General features: G+C 38.7%; 1 protein-coding gene across 1 annotated transcript; it reads left to right on the top strand.

The window, feature by feature from the left end:
* The first annotated feature begins 6,560 nt into the window (after window positions 1-6,560).
* LOC135497688 (uncharacterized) lies at window positions 6,561-17,002 on the top strand. Its single transcript, XM_064787520.1, has 5 exons — window positions 6,561-6,698; window positions 7,582-7,656; window positions 7,983-8,033; window positions 8,406-8,477; window positions 15,997-17,002. The coding sequence occupies exons 2-5, from the start codon at window positions 7,610-7,612 to the stop codon at window positions 17,000-17,002; spliced, it is 1,176 nt and encodes a 391-aa protein (XP_064643590.1). The 5' UTR covers window positions 6,561-6,698; window positions 7,582-7,609.
* The last annotated feature ends 949 nt before the right edge of the window (window positions 17,003-17,951 follow it).

The raw sequence follows: 17,951 nt of genomic DNA, 5'->3' as shown, positions 1-17,951 counted from the left end.
TTTTCCGCCGCATTTTCACCGCCGGGCGGGGAATCCTTTGTTCACCTAATGAATAACAATTGATTTCCGCGCCTCGGTGAAAACGCGGCGCAAAAGCGCGACAGTGAGTTCAGGCTTTCACTGTGAAATGAGGTTTTATCCATAGTTCGACATTATTCAGGGACTCTTCTTAGATTTCAGGCATACTCTACTCTTCTCCCCCTCCGATTCATCCCTTCACCGTCTGCTTGATAGGCCTACCGTTTGTCCTTTTCAGCGTTTTGGGCAGACATGGAAAATCAGCTCAACGACTGGTTTATTCAACGCCGCCAGCATGGAATTCCAGTATCCGGGATCGATCTCCAGTCACAAGCAGCCAGAGAATACAGACAATGGTGGACTAATCTGACGGAGGAACAAAGGCAGCAGACGAGAGCGCAAAGGCCTCGCAATCAGGATTTCCGAGCGTCAGATCACTGGCTGACCCGATTCAAAGAAAGGTAAAAACAACGAATCCTTTTCGTAAATTGGTATCTCACTTGGGTTGGGTTCTCTCACAACTTTTGTTCTGCCATAATGGAATAATGGGCCCAATGACCAAGAAATGGACAGTAATGGGGGAGTAAGCTACGTTTTTCAAAGCTAAAAGTGGTCTCCTTTTCCTTTCAGAAAAAGAATAAGCCATCGAAGAAAGAATAAGGACACGCGAACCCTCCCCGACAACGCTATGGAAATAGCGGCCGTCTATCGTAGGGAAACGTCTCAAATCATCCAAAATGGAAATTTCCATGTGATCATCAACATGGATGAAACATTTGTCAACTTTGACATGGTGCCGAAAACCACAATGGCTACAACAGGATCACATTCGATCGACATCAGATCCTCAAGAGGGAACGGGAAGATTGGATGCACGGTAACCTTGGCCGTCTCCAGCGATGGACGAAAACTACCAGCTGAGGTCAAATTTAGGGGCTTGGATGCTGAAGGCGAAGTTATTGCAGAACTGCGAGCCCATGCTCCCCAGAACGTGCGAGTTAGTAAACCTTTTCATTAACTAATCCTGGTTTATTAGCTGTTAGATGACCATATCATCTTCAACTGCCAATGGAGCTAGCTCTATGATCTGCCTGCTCCTCGTGTTTAATGGTCTTTTTACGAATCCTGTTCTATTTTTAGAATCATTGCAGTAGGTTGATCTTTGAAACCATTTCCCAAAGCTATCAGCTGGCTGAGCAACAATACAATCGGAGAATGAGTCATACATTTTCATGAATTGCACCGATTTATTCTTTATTTCTAAACGAAACGTTTTAATCTTAGGTTACAGGTACTCCGAATGGCTGGGCAAGACATCAGTCATTGATCGAATGGTTGCAAGCCATTGTTGTGCCATTTATTGCCGGAGCAACCTTTCTCCTCATCTTGGATCGCTACCCTGCCCATAGACATCATCTGTTTACGGAGGAAATTCCGCGGCAAAATGGACAGGATTCGTTCATTCCTGGACGATGCACTTCAATTTTGCAACCTTTGGACTTAACTGTAAATCGCAGTTTTAAATGTCATCTCAGATTGGTGTGGAAAGCCTGGAAGATTGGACATACCGAAGATGATGGACACTGTGATCAGATTTCCCGCCAGGAAGTAGTACGTATGATCAGTCTCGCCTGGGAAAGAGTGGCATTCCAAGTGATAGTCAGTGGGTGGAGACTAAGTGGACTTCTTCCGGACGGGAATGACGACCCAGTGATCCCGCATCCAGCAGATGGGGAACTTGAAGAGGTTAATGATGAGCTTGAGTTTGACCCTGATGACGCTGATGTTGACTTTCATGATGAATAAAACCTTATCAGAATGTTAATCTTCTGTTCAATTTTTTCTTTAATGCCCATTATCAGGCAGTAGATCACCCTGTTCTTTCGTCCCAGTTCCAATCTAGTGACTTTACCCTTCCATGTCAAAGACGAGGCCACTCTTTTTAACTACAGGTGATGAAATCAACAATCAGGCCCGATCACAGTTTAAAGACTCCTTGTGGGTGTTCCTAGACCACTTCACTGCTTAACTGCAGAATAGCCAGGACTCTTCTATAATCACCCTTATTCCATTGGGCAATTGATCGGTTGTAGTAGCTCCCATTGTGTAAATACAGTGTGTTAAATGGTGAACGAATCGCCACAGTGATCTTGAGCTGTTACGAAACCGTGACCCTAATTGCCCCGGTCGCCCAGCCGCAGTACACGTAAACGACTACGTGACTAGGCAAGATTGTCGTAAAGCCTTACAGTGTCCATTGTCATGTCACTACTCCAGGCTGTTCCATAAATTGAGCTCTGCCCCAACCAAAATTAGCAATATTCGGACTTAGTCACTTGCGATAGGGTTTGGAAATGGGACAGGTAAGTGGGAGATTAGAGTAAATCTAAACTTATCCGATATAAACATATCTGATCTAGATTGATCTGACCTGTTCTGCTTGATATATTTACTGTAAGTGTATATTTCTATTCAACAGCTAAATGGAAAGCCCAAGGGAGTACATCCCATGGCCATGCCGGTCGGTACATGATACATGGTTCATCCAACAGTGTGATATGTGCTTGTCATGGACCTGCCATAGAGTTACGATATATGTTTCATTACATGTATTCAGTTAGCAGCGAACATGTATCTGCAGATTGCAAGTGCACCCCTCATGTACATGGAGATGGCCAAAATTAGACTATTCATCACTACTTGATTTCGACCAGACAAACAACCATACCCTGTGATATTGCATTCTTATTAATCGCTCGCCATTTGCATGGCAGCGCTCATTTGCCTACAGCGTCAAGCTGTTCCGTCGAGATGAGGGCCCAGCAGAGCCAGAGGAGAAAGACTTTTGGCGTGGCCATACAAATTACAGGTGCCTGGCTGTGGATAGCCCCGACAGCTGGGCCAAGCTGTTAGAGGTAGACGACAAGCGGGTGGGGAAAGCCATTGATTGTAACATGTAATTATGGGGGTTAATTGAATAGAAGGGATTAATTGTAAATAATTGTAAAGTGGGTGGGGAATCCGTTGATTGTAACATGTTAATATGGGGGTTAATTGTATAGAAGGGATTAATTGGAAGTAATTGTAAAGTAAAATGATTGTAAATAAGGGGCAAATAAGATTTTAATTCAAATGTAAATAAAGTGATTGTAATTAAAGGGGTAAATTTAAGTGTAATTGTAATTAACGTGTAAATGAAATGATTGTAAATAAGATGAAAACATTATTGTAAGGTATGGTGTAAAATACACATTAAGTTTAATATAATAAATATGGGTTAAAAAGATTTTATTTCTTTTCTTTCTAGTGGAACTATGATGGAACTCACAGCATAGAATCTACCACGGAAGTCCCATGAACGTTCCATCCATGGCCCATCAGTGGATAGCTGATGGGAGACCAGTTGTTAAACGTTGTTTGCGATAATCATGAACTATCCATCCATGGGCTCCATGGATGGAACGTTCATGGGCCATCAGCTATCCGTGGACGGAAACTTTTGCCTGTGTACTATCAGTAAGCAACCATTTTTCTGCAATTTATTGTGAGAGATGAGTGTTAAGCCACCGAAGTTCTACTAGAAATGGAAGATTTTCCTCCAAACAAAGCCAGTACATTGTATTCAACTCTTGTGTAGCAAGAAATGGGGATTCCCAAAACATCAGTGTGTCACTGGTAGAGATGAAACACCCTTCCCTGGGCCAATGGTCACGATCGTTTTCTTTTTTCACTGGTAGTGGAGACTCGACAGAAATAATCCCCTATGGCAAGTCGCGCAAAGACAACTGTCTCTTAAATCAGATACCTCGAAGAGCTGGTTTAACAAGATATGTAAAACAGCCGAAAAGTATGGCATCAACATCCACCAGGCACTTCAACACCCCTGGAAGAAATGCCACTGGAAAGATAACACCATCATGTTGATTAAGGACTCGTGGACCAACGCCTTAGTTTCTGAAGCTCAAGCCAGAAAGACCCTCCAATGGATGATCCTCGACCAGGTATGGATAGGTCGCCCCCACCCTCTGTGGCAAGCTTGTAAAGGAAAGCAGTATCTAGTTACAGAGGCAACTACAAGAGCGAGACTCCTGGTTGGTAGATTTGGCCTACGACAGGACAGAGTACGCTTCAACAAGCAAGAGGTTGATCCCCAATGCCCATTATGTCGCTCGGAAGAGGAAGATGCCCCACACTTTCTAGTCACATGCCCATCTCTTGAGAAGGATCGAGGGAATCTGATATTGGCACTATGCAGTCTATACCAAGGAGACGGACTACCCCCTCCTCAGACGAAGACAGAGTTGTGCTATGCGATTTTGAACGGCTGGGGATACAGGATGGATGTACTGACCTATTACACTACACACACACTGAATGGCAACACCAAAAATATTAATACCAGCTCAATTCGAAATACTCCTATTGAGGAACTTCAACAAGTTCTCCATTATATTCATCACTCCTTTTTTTTGTCGGTCCATTCACTCAGCAATTACAAAACCAATTTTAGTGCAAGAGGTCTCAACATTTTAGTAGTTATGTCTAGGCCTGTCCCCTTATATGATCAGAGCACATAATGGTCCAGAAATAGCGATTTCGGCAATTTTGATCAAAGAGTTTAGAGGGTTTTTGGTACTTGCAGGGAACAGGGTAAGATTTACACTACGAAGCATTACGATTTTTATTTCGTCTGTAGGGAATGAGGTAAATCTGGTAATTATTTAACTTTATTAAAAAGCCTTCAAGCTTTTAGTTTTTGATGCCGTAATAAGTTGTATTGTCTATTGACTTGATTTCATCAAGTTCTCCATTATATTCATCACTCCTTTTTTTTGTCGGTCCATTCACTCAGCAATTACAAAACCAATTTTAGTGCAAGAGGTCTCAACATTTTAGTAGTTATGTCTAGGCCTGTCCCCTTATATGATCAGAGCACATAATGGTCCAGAAATAGCGATTTCGGCAATTTTGATCAAAGAGTTTAGAGGGTTTTTGGTACTTGCAGGGAACAGGGTAAGATTTACACTACGAAGCATTACGATTTTTATTTCGTCTGTAGGGAATGAGGTAAATCTGGTAATTATTTAACTTTATTAAAAAGCCTTCAAGCTTTTAGTTTTTGATGCCGTAATAAGTTGTATTGTCTATTGACTTGATTTCATCAAGTTCTCCATTATATTCATCACTCCTTTTTTTTGTCGGTCCATTCACTCAGCAATTACAAAACCAATTTTAGTGCAAGAGGTCTCAACATTTTAGTAGTTATGTCTAGGCCTGTCCCCTTATATGATCAGAGCACATAATGGTCCAGAAATAGCGATTTCGGCAATTTTGATCAAAGAGTTTAGAGGGTTTTTGGTACTTGCAGGGAACAGGGTAAGATTTACACTACGAAGCATTACGATTTTTATTTCGTCTGTAGGGAATGAGGTAAATCTGGTAATTATTTAACTTTATTAAAAAGCCTTCAAGCTTTTAGTTTTTGATGCCGTAATAAGTTGTATTGTCTATTGACTTGATTTCATCAGCAAAACTGGAGAAATATTAATAGCTATCTCTATTAACAGTGGAGTTCTGATTGGTTCTCGCCAGAGTTCTGATTGGTTCTCGCCATCTTGCGGAGGGATCGGGTACCAATCTAATGTTTCACTGACTGCCAGCCTTTGTTTGCGAGCAGCCATTACTACTGCGGCATCGAGTTTTTGTCTTGTCAAAACTGGTAAGTTTCACTGACTGCAATTACTGAAATGATTTCGATTTTCACGATTATGTCAAGTACGAGTTATAGATGTTACAAATGATATCATGATGTGTTTCATTCGTTTATTGTTGAGTTATAGGCAGTTGTTTACTTCTTGGATGGAGCTCGTGATCTGAGCATGATCTAGGTTTACATGCATGACATGTGTAAGACGTGCATCACGGATTATGCATGCGCTGCGGACATGCCGCATGGTCGTGGCTGATGCAATCATTTTGGATGCTTGGAATGATTTAACCAGTCATTGCAAGTTAATGTCAATTAGCTTTTTCTCTCCCGGTTTATCAACTATTGCTTGGGCATAGGCCTCCTGTACCATCTTATCAACAGCCTCCCTTTTTATCAAAAAATTGTAGAGTCAGAAGCTGTTCATAGGTTTACATGCATGACATGTGTAAGACGTGCATCACGGATTATGCATGCGCTTCTTGGATGGAGCTCGTGATCTGAGCATGATCTAAGTTTACATGCATGACATGTGTAAGACGTGCATCACGGATTATGCATGCGCTGCGGACATGCCGCATGGTCGTGGCTGATGCAATCATTTTGGATGCTTGGCATGATTTAACCAGTCATTGCAAGTTAATGTCAATTAGCTTTTTTCTCTCCAGGTTTATCAACTATTGCTTGGGCATAGGCCTCCTGTACCTATCTTATCAACAGCCTCCCTTTTTATCAAAAAATTGTAGAGTCAGAAGCTGTTCATAGATTCCGAGTGAAAAACCTTATGCCCTGGTTGCCAATTTACCTTTTGTGCCACAACATTATGATTTAATCATGCAATGGTTCGGAAACATGCAAGCATTTATCTAGCAGATGTTTCAATGTTATAAAACGTTCATTATTGTTTCAGGTTCAACAATATCATCTGTACTACAGTCCATTTTATCCAGTGAGTTTATCCTCTTTCAAATTGGTAAGTGTTACTGCTGTAAGATAATGAATGAAATTATTACAATTATAAGTAGTGATGGCAAGAAGTACACATCATAGAAATAACAAAAGCTGTTATGATCAGTATCATTCTGCCATTGTTGAGTTTGTGGTGGTTGTTTACTAATGAATGAAATTATTACAATTATAAGTAATGATGGCAAGAAGTACACATCATAGAAAGAACAAAAGCTGTTATGATCAGTATCATTCTGCCATTGTTGAGTTTGTGGTGGTTGTTTACTAATAGTGAAGTGCGCTGTTCCAGGTTGTGGTGATGATGCTCATGCTGTTCATTTCTACTTCAGGAAAATGTTTGTCATCAATGTAAAAGGCATGAAATTGGAACAATGGTTGCAGGATGAAAGACATGTTTATGTCGGGAGGAACATAGAGAAACTAGTTCCAAACTATAACAAACCGGGGGCAGGCAGGTGGGGCAATCCATTCAAAATGGGGCCCCTCACCAGGGAAGAAGTGTGCCAAAAATTTGAAATATATGCACGTCAAAACTTAGTTCCATTTCTACCAGAGTTAACTGGTAAAGTGCTGGGCTGTTGGTGCCACCCTCTGCCATGTCATGCTCATGTCCTCGTTAAGCTTCACATGGAATACGTTGGAGACTTTGGATCACCACGACAATGTAAACGCTCTAACAATCTTATTTTCCATTGCTTTATCTTCATACATTTTCATACAGGTGTTCATTCAACAATGCATTTTAAATAGTGAAGTGCGCTGTTCCAGGTTGTGGTGATGATGCTCATGCTGTTCATTTCTACTTCAGGAAAATGTTTGTCATCAATGTAAAAGGCATGAAATTGGAACAATGGTTACAAGTACTAACATGTACTATTTTTTTACAGATTATTTTCATCAGCATCAAGTGCAATCATGCCAAGGAAGAGTGTTAAACTTTCGACGACTGCAGAGTCACACAGGTATTATTCAACCTAATTCTTTTTATCTGTACACTTCTCAAAGAATTGATAACTTTATGTAAGCTAAACAATGAAGATGAACTTGCGTACATTTCTACATGCAGCAAATATTCACTATGATGAAACATAAGCAGCATGAGTTTCTTACCAAAGGATTATGTTGTTGTAAATCGACTCCAGTATAACTATGTAGCTTGTATCATTGACTCCATGTTAGAATTGTCATAGCCCCTTGCTTTCTTTTATACAGTATATCTTAATGTTCTTTGTCTGCCAGGTAAGATTAATTCAATCGATTTTATACTAATTCTGATATTCTTTTCCAGCAAACCAGACGATGAAGAGGTTTTAGACTTGCCACACAAGATGGCTGAGAGGTAAGAAAATCAGAAATTCCTAAGCATCTTAACAATGTTTAAACCAGTGAAATGCATTGCAATTCATTTCATAATTTGAAGTTATGGAAAGCCATATTATGATCATGATAACAATATTTTGATTTCTCTATAGTCATTGTGTCAAAATAGAATGGGAAGAATATTTTCTTGTTTTGCAAATCATGTGTAGCTTCATTGTTTCATGCATGTTCATTGATGACGCTTTCACGACAACTAATCAACATGGCGATTACAAATATCAAATTTCTGCTATGAAAAGGATGGTGTAACGGAATGACATCATTATAGCATCAATATCAACAAGGTTGACTGTGTATTCATGAGTGGTTTATAAGTTACTTTATTTTGCAGTAATGATGAACCAAAGGCAAGCAGCAGCCAAGCGCCTCCTCAGCCATCAACACCGTCAAAACTTCAGACTAGGTAGTTATTCAGTGTAAACATTTCTCACAATTTTTGCATTCAATGATACCATCTGCAGCAAAATATTCATTATATACAATTGAAACCCTTCTTTAAATCAAAAATGGACCAATCAGCATCAACAGTAAACAGTTATAAAAGACGCCTCAAGCAAAACTCAACAGATCCTGTTCCAAAATTACCAAGAATTGTTTCCCATGACATTGATCGATTTGACAGTGATGGTGTCATTGAGGTTCCTGAAAGAAACACTCGAAAACAATTTCTATTCATTCCCCCTACCAAACAATGGCAACAACAATTATTAGATAAATTATTACCATTCATGATTGGTGTAAATGCAGAAATGATCAAGACTCCATTTTATGGCAATGCGACATTGCCACCAATCGTATTGAATAATTCCATACCATGTCAAATTCGCAGGATTGTTGGGGATGGTAACTGCTTTTTCCGTTGTATTTCATATGTGGTGACAGGTTTTGAATGTTTTCATCGTGTATTCCGTGATCTGGTCTGTCAATGTCTTGACAAATTGCCCACATTCTTACCAGAGTGTACACCAACAGAGTATTTGGCTTCATCCAAAATGGCTGAAAATGGTATATGGGCAACAGAAACTGAAATATTCGCAGCAGCTTACCTTTTGGGAACAGATATTTATATTTATAGTCCTGTTCAAAATGGTTCAGATAAACATACATGGCACCATCACAAATCAGCTTGTTCTCATGAAGAGGGTTTTCCAAGTGTTTACTTGACTAATGAAAGTGGAGTCCATTTTGAAGTTCTGTCCAATGTAACGATCCCTGCCAATTTTGTACAAGGAACAAATTGTGACGTCAAAACTGTCCAACCGAGCATTTTAATTGATGGTCATCACATCATTCAACACAAATTCATGCCACCTGATTACAACTGGCAAAAACAGCAGTGTCACACACTTGCATTGCCTTATACCTCAGAGGTTCATTACATGGGTCATTGCACCCATTTGTCAAATTCGATAACTTCCATAGCAACTCATGCAATTACTGATAACAATGTATCATTTTGCCAAGCATTGAGTTACATAATCACTGGTTCTGTCAAACATGCTGACCAGATGCAACGTCATATCATCCAACACGAATTGAGACATGAGGTAGAATTTTCCAATCTTTTATCGCAGCCTGAAACATTTCAAAATCATATCAGAAAGTTACGCCAACAAGGCTCAAACAGCTCCGACATTGAAATTGCAGCAGCTGCATCATTGCTTGATACTCGCATTTATGTTTTCCATAAATGCTACTCCAACAAATGGGCATGGAAGATGTTCGAACCTTCTACGGAATCCAGATTTCATAACCCAAAAGGCAATCAACAACGACGAGCAGTGTATTTAAAGCAAGATGGTAGCAATATTTTCCATGCTATAGATTTTAACAGATCAAGTTACTTAAAGCAAAAACTTTCGAGCAGTCCAAAGAAAAATGCACGTTTTAAACGCCTTGATGATCGTCTGAAAGCTTCAGAGCGCAGAATGAAAGACATGATAAAGACAAATGACACTGATCAAGAATCAAAGATGTATCCAAAAAAACGGTTGCGATCCCCAAGCTTTTCAAAAAATGACCGTGCTAAAGTACCCTCTACAATTCCTCAGATGCAAAAAGTCAATCCCCCACTTATTTTTTCTGATGAGACATTAAATGGAACAATTCCTGAGAACGTGGATTGTGACACCCCAGATAAAGCAAAATATATTAAAAAACTTTCCAAGCACATTCACACAAAGACACATCTTGGTTACATTTGTGTGTCTGACCTGAGATACCATTCACGTGGAAGTGTACGACCTGTACAGTTGCAGAAGAGAATCACCTTCACTGACACTCAAATGCAACACATAGTATTGAATGATGATGCTAGCTCAGGAAAACCAATCACTAAATCATTTGATGGCCAGTATTATATATGTTCCAGCTGTCGCCGTACAATAAAAAAAGGAAACATCCCACCTTGCAATGAAAACAAATTCAACTTCTTGGTTCCACCATTGCCTGATGACCTTGTTCAAGATGATATGAAACTAAATAAGTGTGAAGCTCATTTATTAAAGTTAATAATTCCTTTCATTCGTGTTGCCAATATTCCAAGAGCTAGCGAACTGAAAGTTCATGGGCCAATGATTTGTGTGGAATCTCAAATCAAGACAGCATTAGACAAAATATTACCAATTGAACAAAATCTCATTCCAGTAGCATTGAAAAGAAGACCAGAATACAAAGGTGCATATGTAGAAGAAATCGTTTCCAAATCTAAAATTGTCGCTTATTTTGAATACTTAAAAATACATAATCCATTATATCACGATGTTGAACTTGATCAAGAAAAACTTGATGATTTCCTGCAGTCCACAATGAACGACATTGCCAATCAAGATGATTGGAAGAATCAGCAAAATGACACAGATCAACTAGCAGAAGGCCTTCATGCCTCAATGCCCCAATCAGAAGAATTTGTTGATTAATTATTGCCCAAGTCAGACAAGTACATTGAACCATCCAACGAATCAGACAGCAAAGGCAAACATGAAATCAATTATGACCTCCCACACTATTTGACAGAACTGCCTGATGATACAATTTTGGACAGTTTCAAAAGGGCTGACACCAATATTAGCGTTACAGATCAAATGGCTAATGCTATAATAGACAATGAACAGCGTTTAAAGTCAAAAACCAACAAAAGTGCTAGAGCATCTGAAATGCAAGAAAAAATTGAAGTTGCACCAAGCAGCGATGGGAAATTTGTTAATTGGGACAGTATTGACTTTATGGAAGAGAAAGCATTTCCTCATCTTTTTCCAACTGGGACAGGTGGCTACATATCTACATATCAACCACTGAAAGTCGGATTTGCAAATTATGTAAAACAACGTATGCTCAGCATTGACCCTAGATTTCGCAATGATACCACGTACCTGTTCTTTTTGTACATTGTCAAAGAAACAATGGAAATCAAACGTTCCATAGCCACATTTTTCAGAAAATCCAAAGTCAATCGCAAGAAGTATAACGTTAATTTTTTAAAAAATGCTGACAAGGCTGACATTGAAAGGACTGATCTCGGTTACAAAGCTTTCAAAACAATCCGAGGAACTTCCCCTTATTTCCAACATGCCAAAAATAAGGTCATTGGTATGATAAGGCAATTGGGACCACCACATTTGTTCTTGACAATGAGTGCAGCTGAAACCCATTGGAATGATTTAATTAAAATGTTATTGCAAAAAGAACAAAACAAACCAATAGACAATTTTGATCCCACTTCATTATCAAAGTCTCAATTACGACAACTTCTGTCACGTAATATGGTTGATACAGTCATGCACTTCAACAATCGCATTAAATACTTGTTCAATCAGTTCAAAACTCCTGGAATGTTTGGGAAATACAAGGTCGAAGACTATTTCTTTAGAATAGAATTCCAACAAAGAGGCGCACCTCACTGCCATTCAGTATTATTTTTGGTTGATGAACATGGGAATAAGCCCCCAAAATATGATGGCACTGAAAAATCAAAAAAAGCATGTACATCATTCATTGATGAAATTATGACTGGCCAATTGCCTTCACCAAATCATGTATTGTTTCACGACGCATCATTTTATCAATCTCACAATCACACATTTACATGTCGCAAAAAATCCAAGAAAATCACCATTCAAAGCAACGAAGGGCATGGCGCTCTTGATGGGAAAGCCATTGGCGAACAACTTGTTATTGATTCTTGCCGTTTTAAGTTCCCAAAATTTCCCATGAAATCGACCATGATCCTAGATGCCCCATCTGCCACCATTCCACCAAGTGAAATTGTGAAATGGCGTTTTAACTTGCAAAAAATTCGCAAATTCTTAATCAGGCAGACATATCAGGATGATAAATCCAAAAAAACAACTCCTCGTACCCATTCATTAGTTAACCTTTCATATGATGCCTTTTTAGAACAATTAGGGCTGTCTGAAACTGATTATTTGAATGCTTTACGATCATCAATAAAAACAGGATCAGATGTATTCCTAAAACGCAACTGCTGTGATATTTATACTAATAGTTACAATGCATGCCTCCTGCAAATACACCAGGCTAACATGGATGTATCGTTCATACTTGATGAATATGCATGCATAGCTTACATTCTTGGGTATTTAACCAAAGGAGAGAGTGGCCTCAGTCGCCTGCTGAAACAAATTGATACTGAAAGTCAAAAATTTGGGGTTCCGCCTGATCAGAAACTCAAAAAGTTCAGTCGTGCCTTAGACAATACACGTGAAGTTTCAAGACCAGAAGCCATATATCGCATGTTAGGTTTAGCTATGTGTTTCAGTACAAGAACCCATAAATTTGTTAATGTATGCAAACCAAATATGCGAGACGGATTGATGCGACCTGATATTGACACTTTAGACCCCGATGACAACCCATTTTTCAACAGCATCATTGACTATTATGCCAGCAGACCTGATTCACTCGAAAAAACTTCATTAGCTGAATTTGCACGCGATTACAATATTCACAATACCAAATCAGACCAAGATGAACATGACATATACTCGCATGATGACGGTATCACTATTGAAGAAAGTGGAGAAGCCCTTTACATGAAAAACAACAAGGGAACAATCAAACGCAGAAGAAGGGCAGCCATAATACGCTACTACCTTAATAAGACCGATGACCAAGAAATTATGCGCAGCATGTTGTTATTGTTCATTCCGTTTCGTGATGAACATGCTGAAATTCACAACAATACGCAGTATTCATTAGAACAAATTTTCAATCGTCATACTGTTGCCATTGAAAAAATGCGTCAACAGTTTGAACCCAATCGTGAAATGTTGTTAAAAATGACAGATGCCATTGAAAATTATTCCACAATGTTAGAGGACGATGATGACGACTGTATCGATGGTGATAGCAATGAAACATATGAAAAAACTGAAACCACATCAAAAAATGATATAAATGATTACATTCAAAAAGCATCCAACAATTTTCAGCCTGCAAAATACAATGTCAATAACAGACAAGCAGTTTGTGAAAAGATTCGAAACCTCAACAATGACCAAAGAATGATCTTCGATGATATCATTGAACGTTTAAATAGATCCCATTCAAACAAGTACAAAACCCCTTTCTATCTATATATCGGTGGACGTGCTGGAACTGGCAAAACGTACTTGATGAAAGTCATCATTGAAGCTGCAAAAATCCTCCTCATGAAATCAGGGGATGATTTGAACAAGGACACAGTACTCGTCATGTCTCCTACTGCCACCGCTGCACAATTGATTGGCGGCCACACAATTGAAAGTGCTATGGGAATGTATCGAAATGATGACACTGAAGTACTGGAATCATTCTCCAACAATCACACCCTGGCGTCGAAATATAGCCAGGTAGGATTACTTTGCATTGATGAAGTCTCCATGTTAGGGTGCCGCAAATTACACAACATTCATGTCCAATGTGAAGAAATATTCGGCCGCTCACCCAAGCCATTCGGAAACATCCCTGTACTATGCACTGGTGACTTCTTCCAGCTTCCACCAGTAGGCGATTCATGGATTTTCAACAATTTCCATCGAAACAGTGGTGTGTGTTTTACTGCTCAAAACAAGTGGAAACAATATTTCAAAGTGTATAACTTGAACCAAAAAATGCGTTCATTAAACGATCCTGGCTTCTCAGATTTATGTGATCGCATTGGCTTAGGACCATCATCACTGACACAAGAAGATACCACATTGCTACAAAACCGAGTCCAACCATGTCCAGAGGCAAATAATAATGATGAATTTAAACATGGTCGACTTGCTATAATTGTCATTAACAATAAAATCAGGCAAAACATTAATGAATCAAAATTAAACATTCTTCAAACTGAATCAGCAACCTTTATGGCGGATGACAAGGCCGTCAATGTTGATAGATTTGACAAGTTCACCTTACTTGACTTGCCATACACAAAGACAGGTCATCTGCCAACGCAACTAGAAGTTAAGGTTGACTGCCCAGTCATGTTGACAGTAAATATGAACAAATCAGACGGCCTCACAAATGGGGCACGAGGCTATGTTGTTAAATTTGACATAAATAACCAAATCATTTGGGTCCAATTTCCAACCCATATAGGCAAAAAAACAAGTGCTCAGGCCAAAACAAAACATCCCCTAACATACCAATCAGGATGTGTCCCCATTGCACAGATGCGAGCAACATTCAAATTCAACAGCAAAAACGTACAGCACAATGTCAAAATCCAACGAAAACAGTACCCTCTCATACTTGCATATGCTATTACCAGTCACAAAGCACAAGGTCTAACATTAAATCAAGTCATCATTCACTTTGAAGACAAATCAACTACATCAACATCACGAAAAGCACCACCAGGAAGTTTCTATGTAGCAATCACGCGTGTCAAAAGCTTACAAAATGTATACCTTGCATCATTCAACAAATTGAAAATGATAGTCACAGACAAGAGTATCGCTGAAGAACTAGTTGATCAAATCGAAAATAGAACCCATACCATGAGTAAACATTTCTTGCATAATAAAATCTTCAAATACCATGATGACAGCGTATCAGATGAAGTCAAAGTTATTTATTTGAACATCAATGGTTTATTGCATGCAAAACATATCATGGATTTCAATGCTGATTTCCATTTACGCAATGCAGACATTATATGCCTGGCAGAAACAAAGTTGTCCAATACAATCCAATCAGAAGATATCATATTTCCAAATTTTGCTATTATATCGCGACTTGACTTCTCAGACAACACCATGGGCATGATAATATTGAAGCGATTGAACAGCTCAGCCACATGTCACATCAAGTCAGCGACAAACATGATTGACTATCGCACCCAATTTATAACATGCCAAATCAATATGTCATCATTGGCTTTCTTTTATATTCATCCCGCACACTCATCAACTGCATTAAAAAACAATCAACCCATCATTGCTTGCAATGACATAATCATGGGCGATCTAAACATTGACACGAAGACAATGGCTGGCTTTCACAACCTCTCTAAAATCTGCAAAGCTCACTCAAAAAAAATTGTCTTAGATGCCATCACTCATGATGAAGCTCAACTAGATCATGTATTGTTACCAGAAAACTTCCCATACCTCTTTCACACTGCTGCATTCAAAAACTTCTACTCTGACCATGCAGCAATTACCTTACGATTTAGCACCACAGCTAATTCAATGATAGAAATCAACCCTCAGGACTAACAAATTCATTTCAATAAAAATCAGTAGTTGAAAGTGTTTTCATGACAAACAATCATATGAAGAATTAATCAGAAAATTATGTAAGAACATTATTCTTCATCTTCTAAGAAAATCCCACTACTGAAACAACTCATGAAATTGCATCATGTCGATATGTTTTAAATTAATCAACACTTATTACTATTTAAAACAAATATCTTTCATTTCATTTTTCAGCTCAAAGACTCCACAGAATACCCTTGTAGAGGGATATGTCCAGGAAGTCACAGATATTGCAACTTCTCAAAAAGGAAACAAGTATTTACGTGCCCAACTACAGACAGGCCCCCATGAATACAAGGAACTGGTGTGCTTCTCACCATCCCCAAAGAAACAACAGGAATTACTAAACATGCAAAACAATAAGAAGGCTGTCAAAATTTTAAATTTTTCACATGATAAACAAAACCCAACTAAAATTCTATGCAATGACACCTTGACATTTGAAAACGCCTCCCCAACATTTCCCTTCACACCCAAAATCAACACACCTCCCCCAGTTTCAACAATTGCGCAAATTAAATCCATTGAAAATAAATCCTTAGTAACTGTAGACGTCCGCATCATGGAAAAATTAGAAACTAAAACAATCACCACTCATTACAACAAAGAACTCCAAAAAACAACATTTACAGCTGCAGACACAACTGGATCCATCACTCTATCTACATGGGATGAAAACACAAACAAACTGACTCTAGATAAATCTTTTCGCATAATGGGGGGGACAATAGAACCAAATTACGGGGGCCAAATTAACACAGACAAGCAAACAACATTTCAAGAAATCCAACAAATCAACAATGTATTACACACACCTACAAAGACAACTGTTGAAGGTGAAATTGTTGGGGCTGAATTAACCCCTTACAATGCATGCCCCTTGTGCAAACAGCAAATAACGGACAATACCCTGCTCATCCCCAAATTCTGCCGATGCCCGTCTTGCAGCCTCAAATTTAAATCCGAAAATATTTACAATCGTCTAAGTGCGAAACTTCAAATCAAGCTAGACGGTCAAAAAAATTTGAAATGTACAGCCTCACAAGATTCGCTAAAAAACATTCTAGATACTATCATCTCTGCTGACCTCGAGATCATTGAGGAATTCCTCCTTGATCTGGGCAGAGCAGCATTTTCACTAAATTCAACCAACCAACTGCTCCAAATTCAAACAATTTAATTTCACTTACATTGCAAATTCTAACGGCCAACCTTATTTTTAGATTGTTTCACTTCCTACAGCCTGATATAAAGAACAACTCCGAGTCGCCATAATAATTGTTTCACTTATTTACAGCCTGATTTGAAGTACAGCACCTGTTGTCGGTTGCATCTCTTGCTGTAATATCTGAAACTGTGAATATAGTCATTTGTTTTCAAGTGTTACGCCATGATCTTACAATCAAAACCTGTCACTTTAATGATATCAAACATGATCACATTGTAGTCGCCATATTGTTTCACTTATTTACAGGCTGATTTGAAGTACAACACCTGTTGTCGGTTGCATCTCTTTCTGTAATATCTGAAACTGTAAATATAGTCATTTGTTTTCAAGTGTTACGCCATGATCTTACAATCAAAACCTGTCACTTTAATGATATCAAACATGATCACATTGTAGACGCCATATTGTTTCACTTATTTACAGCCTGATTTGAAGTACAACACCTGTTGTCGGTTGCATCTCTTGCTGTAATATCTGAAACTGTGAATATAGTCATTTGTTTTCAAGTGTTACGCCATGATCTTACAATCAAAACCTGTCACTTTAATGATATCAAACATGATCACATTGTAGTCGCCATATTGTTTCACTTATTTACAGCCTGATTTGAAGTACAACACCTGTTGTCGGTTGCATCTCTTTCTGTAATTTCTGAAACTGTGAATATAGTCATTTGTTTTCAAGTGTTACGCCATGATCTTTCAATCAAAACCTGTCACTTTGATGATATCAAATATGATCACATTGTAGACGCCATATTGTTTCACTTATTTACAGCCTGATTTGAAGTACAACACCTGTTGACGGTTGCATCTCTTGCTGTAATATCTAAACTGTGAATATAGTCATTTGTTTTCAAGTGTTACGCCATGATCTTTCAATCAAAACCTGTCACTTTAAT

The sequence above is a fragment of the Lineus longissimus genome, chromosome 13, assembly GCF_910592395.1.
Source record: "Lineus longissimus chromosome 13, tnLinLong1.2, whole genome shotgun sequence".
NCBI classification, from domain to species: domain Eukaryota; kingdom Metazoa; phylum Nemertea; class Pilidiophora; order Heteronemertea; family Lineidae; genus Lineus; species Lineus longissimus.
Note: the sequence above shows the minus strand (reverse complement) of the source record. Positions and strands in the feature narration are given on the sequence as shown.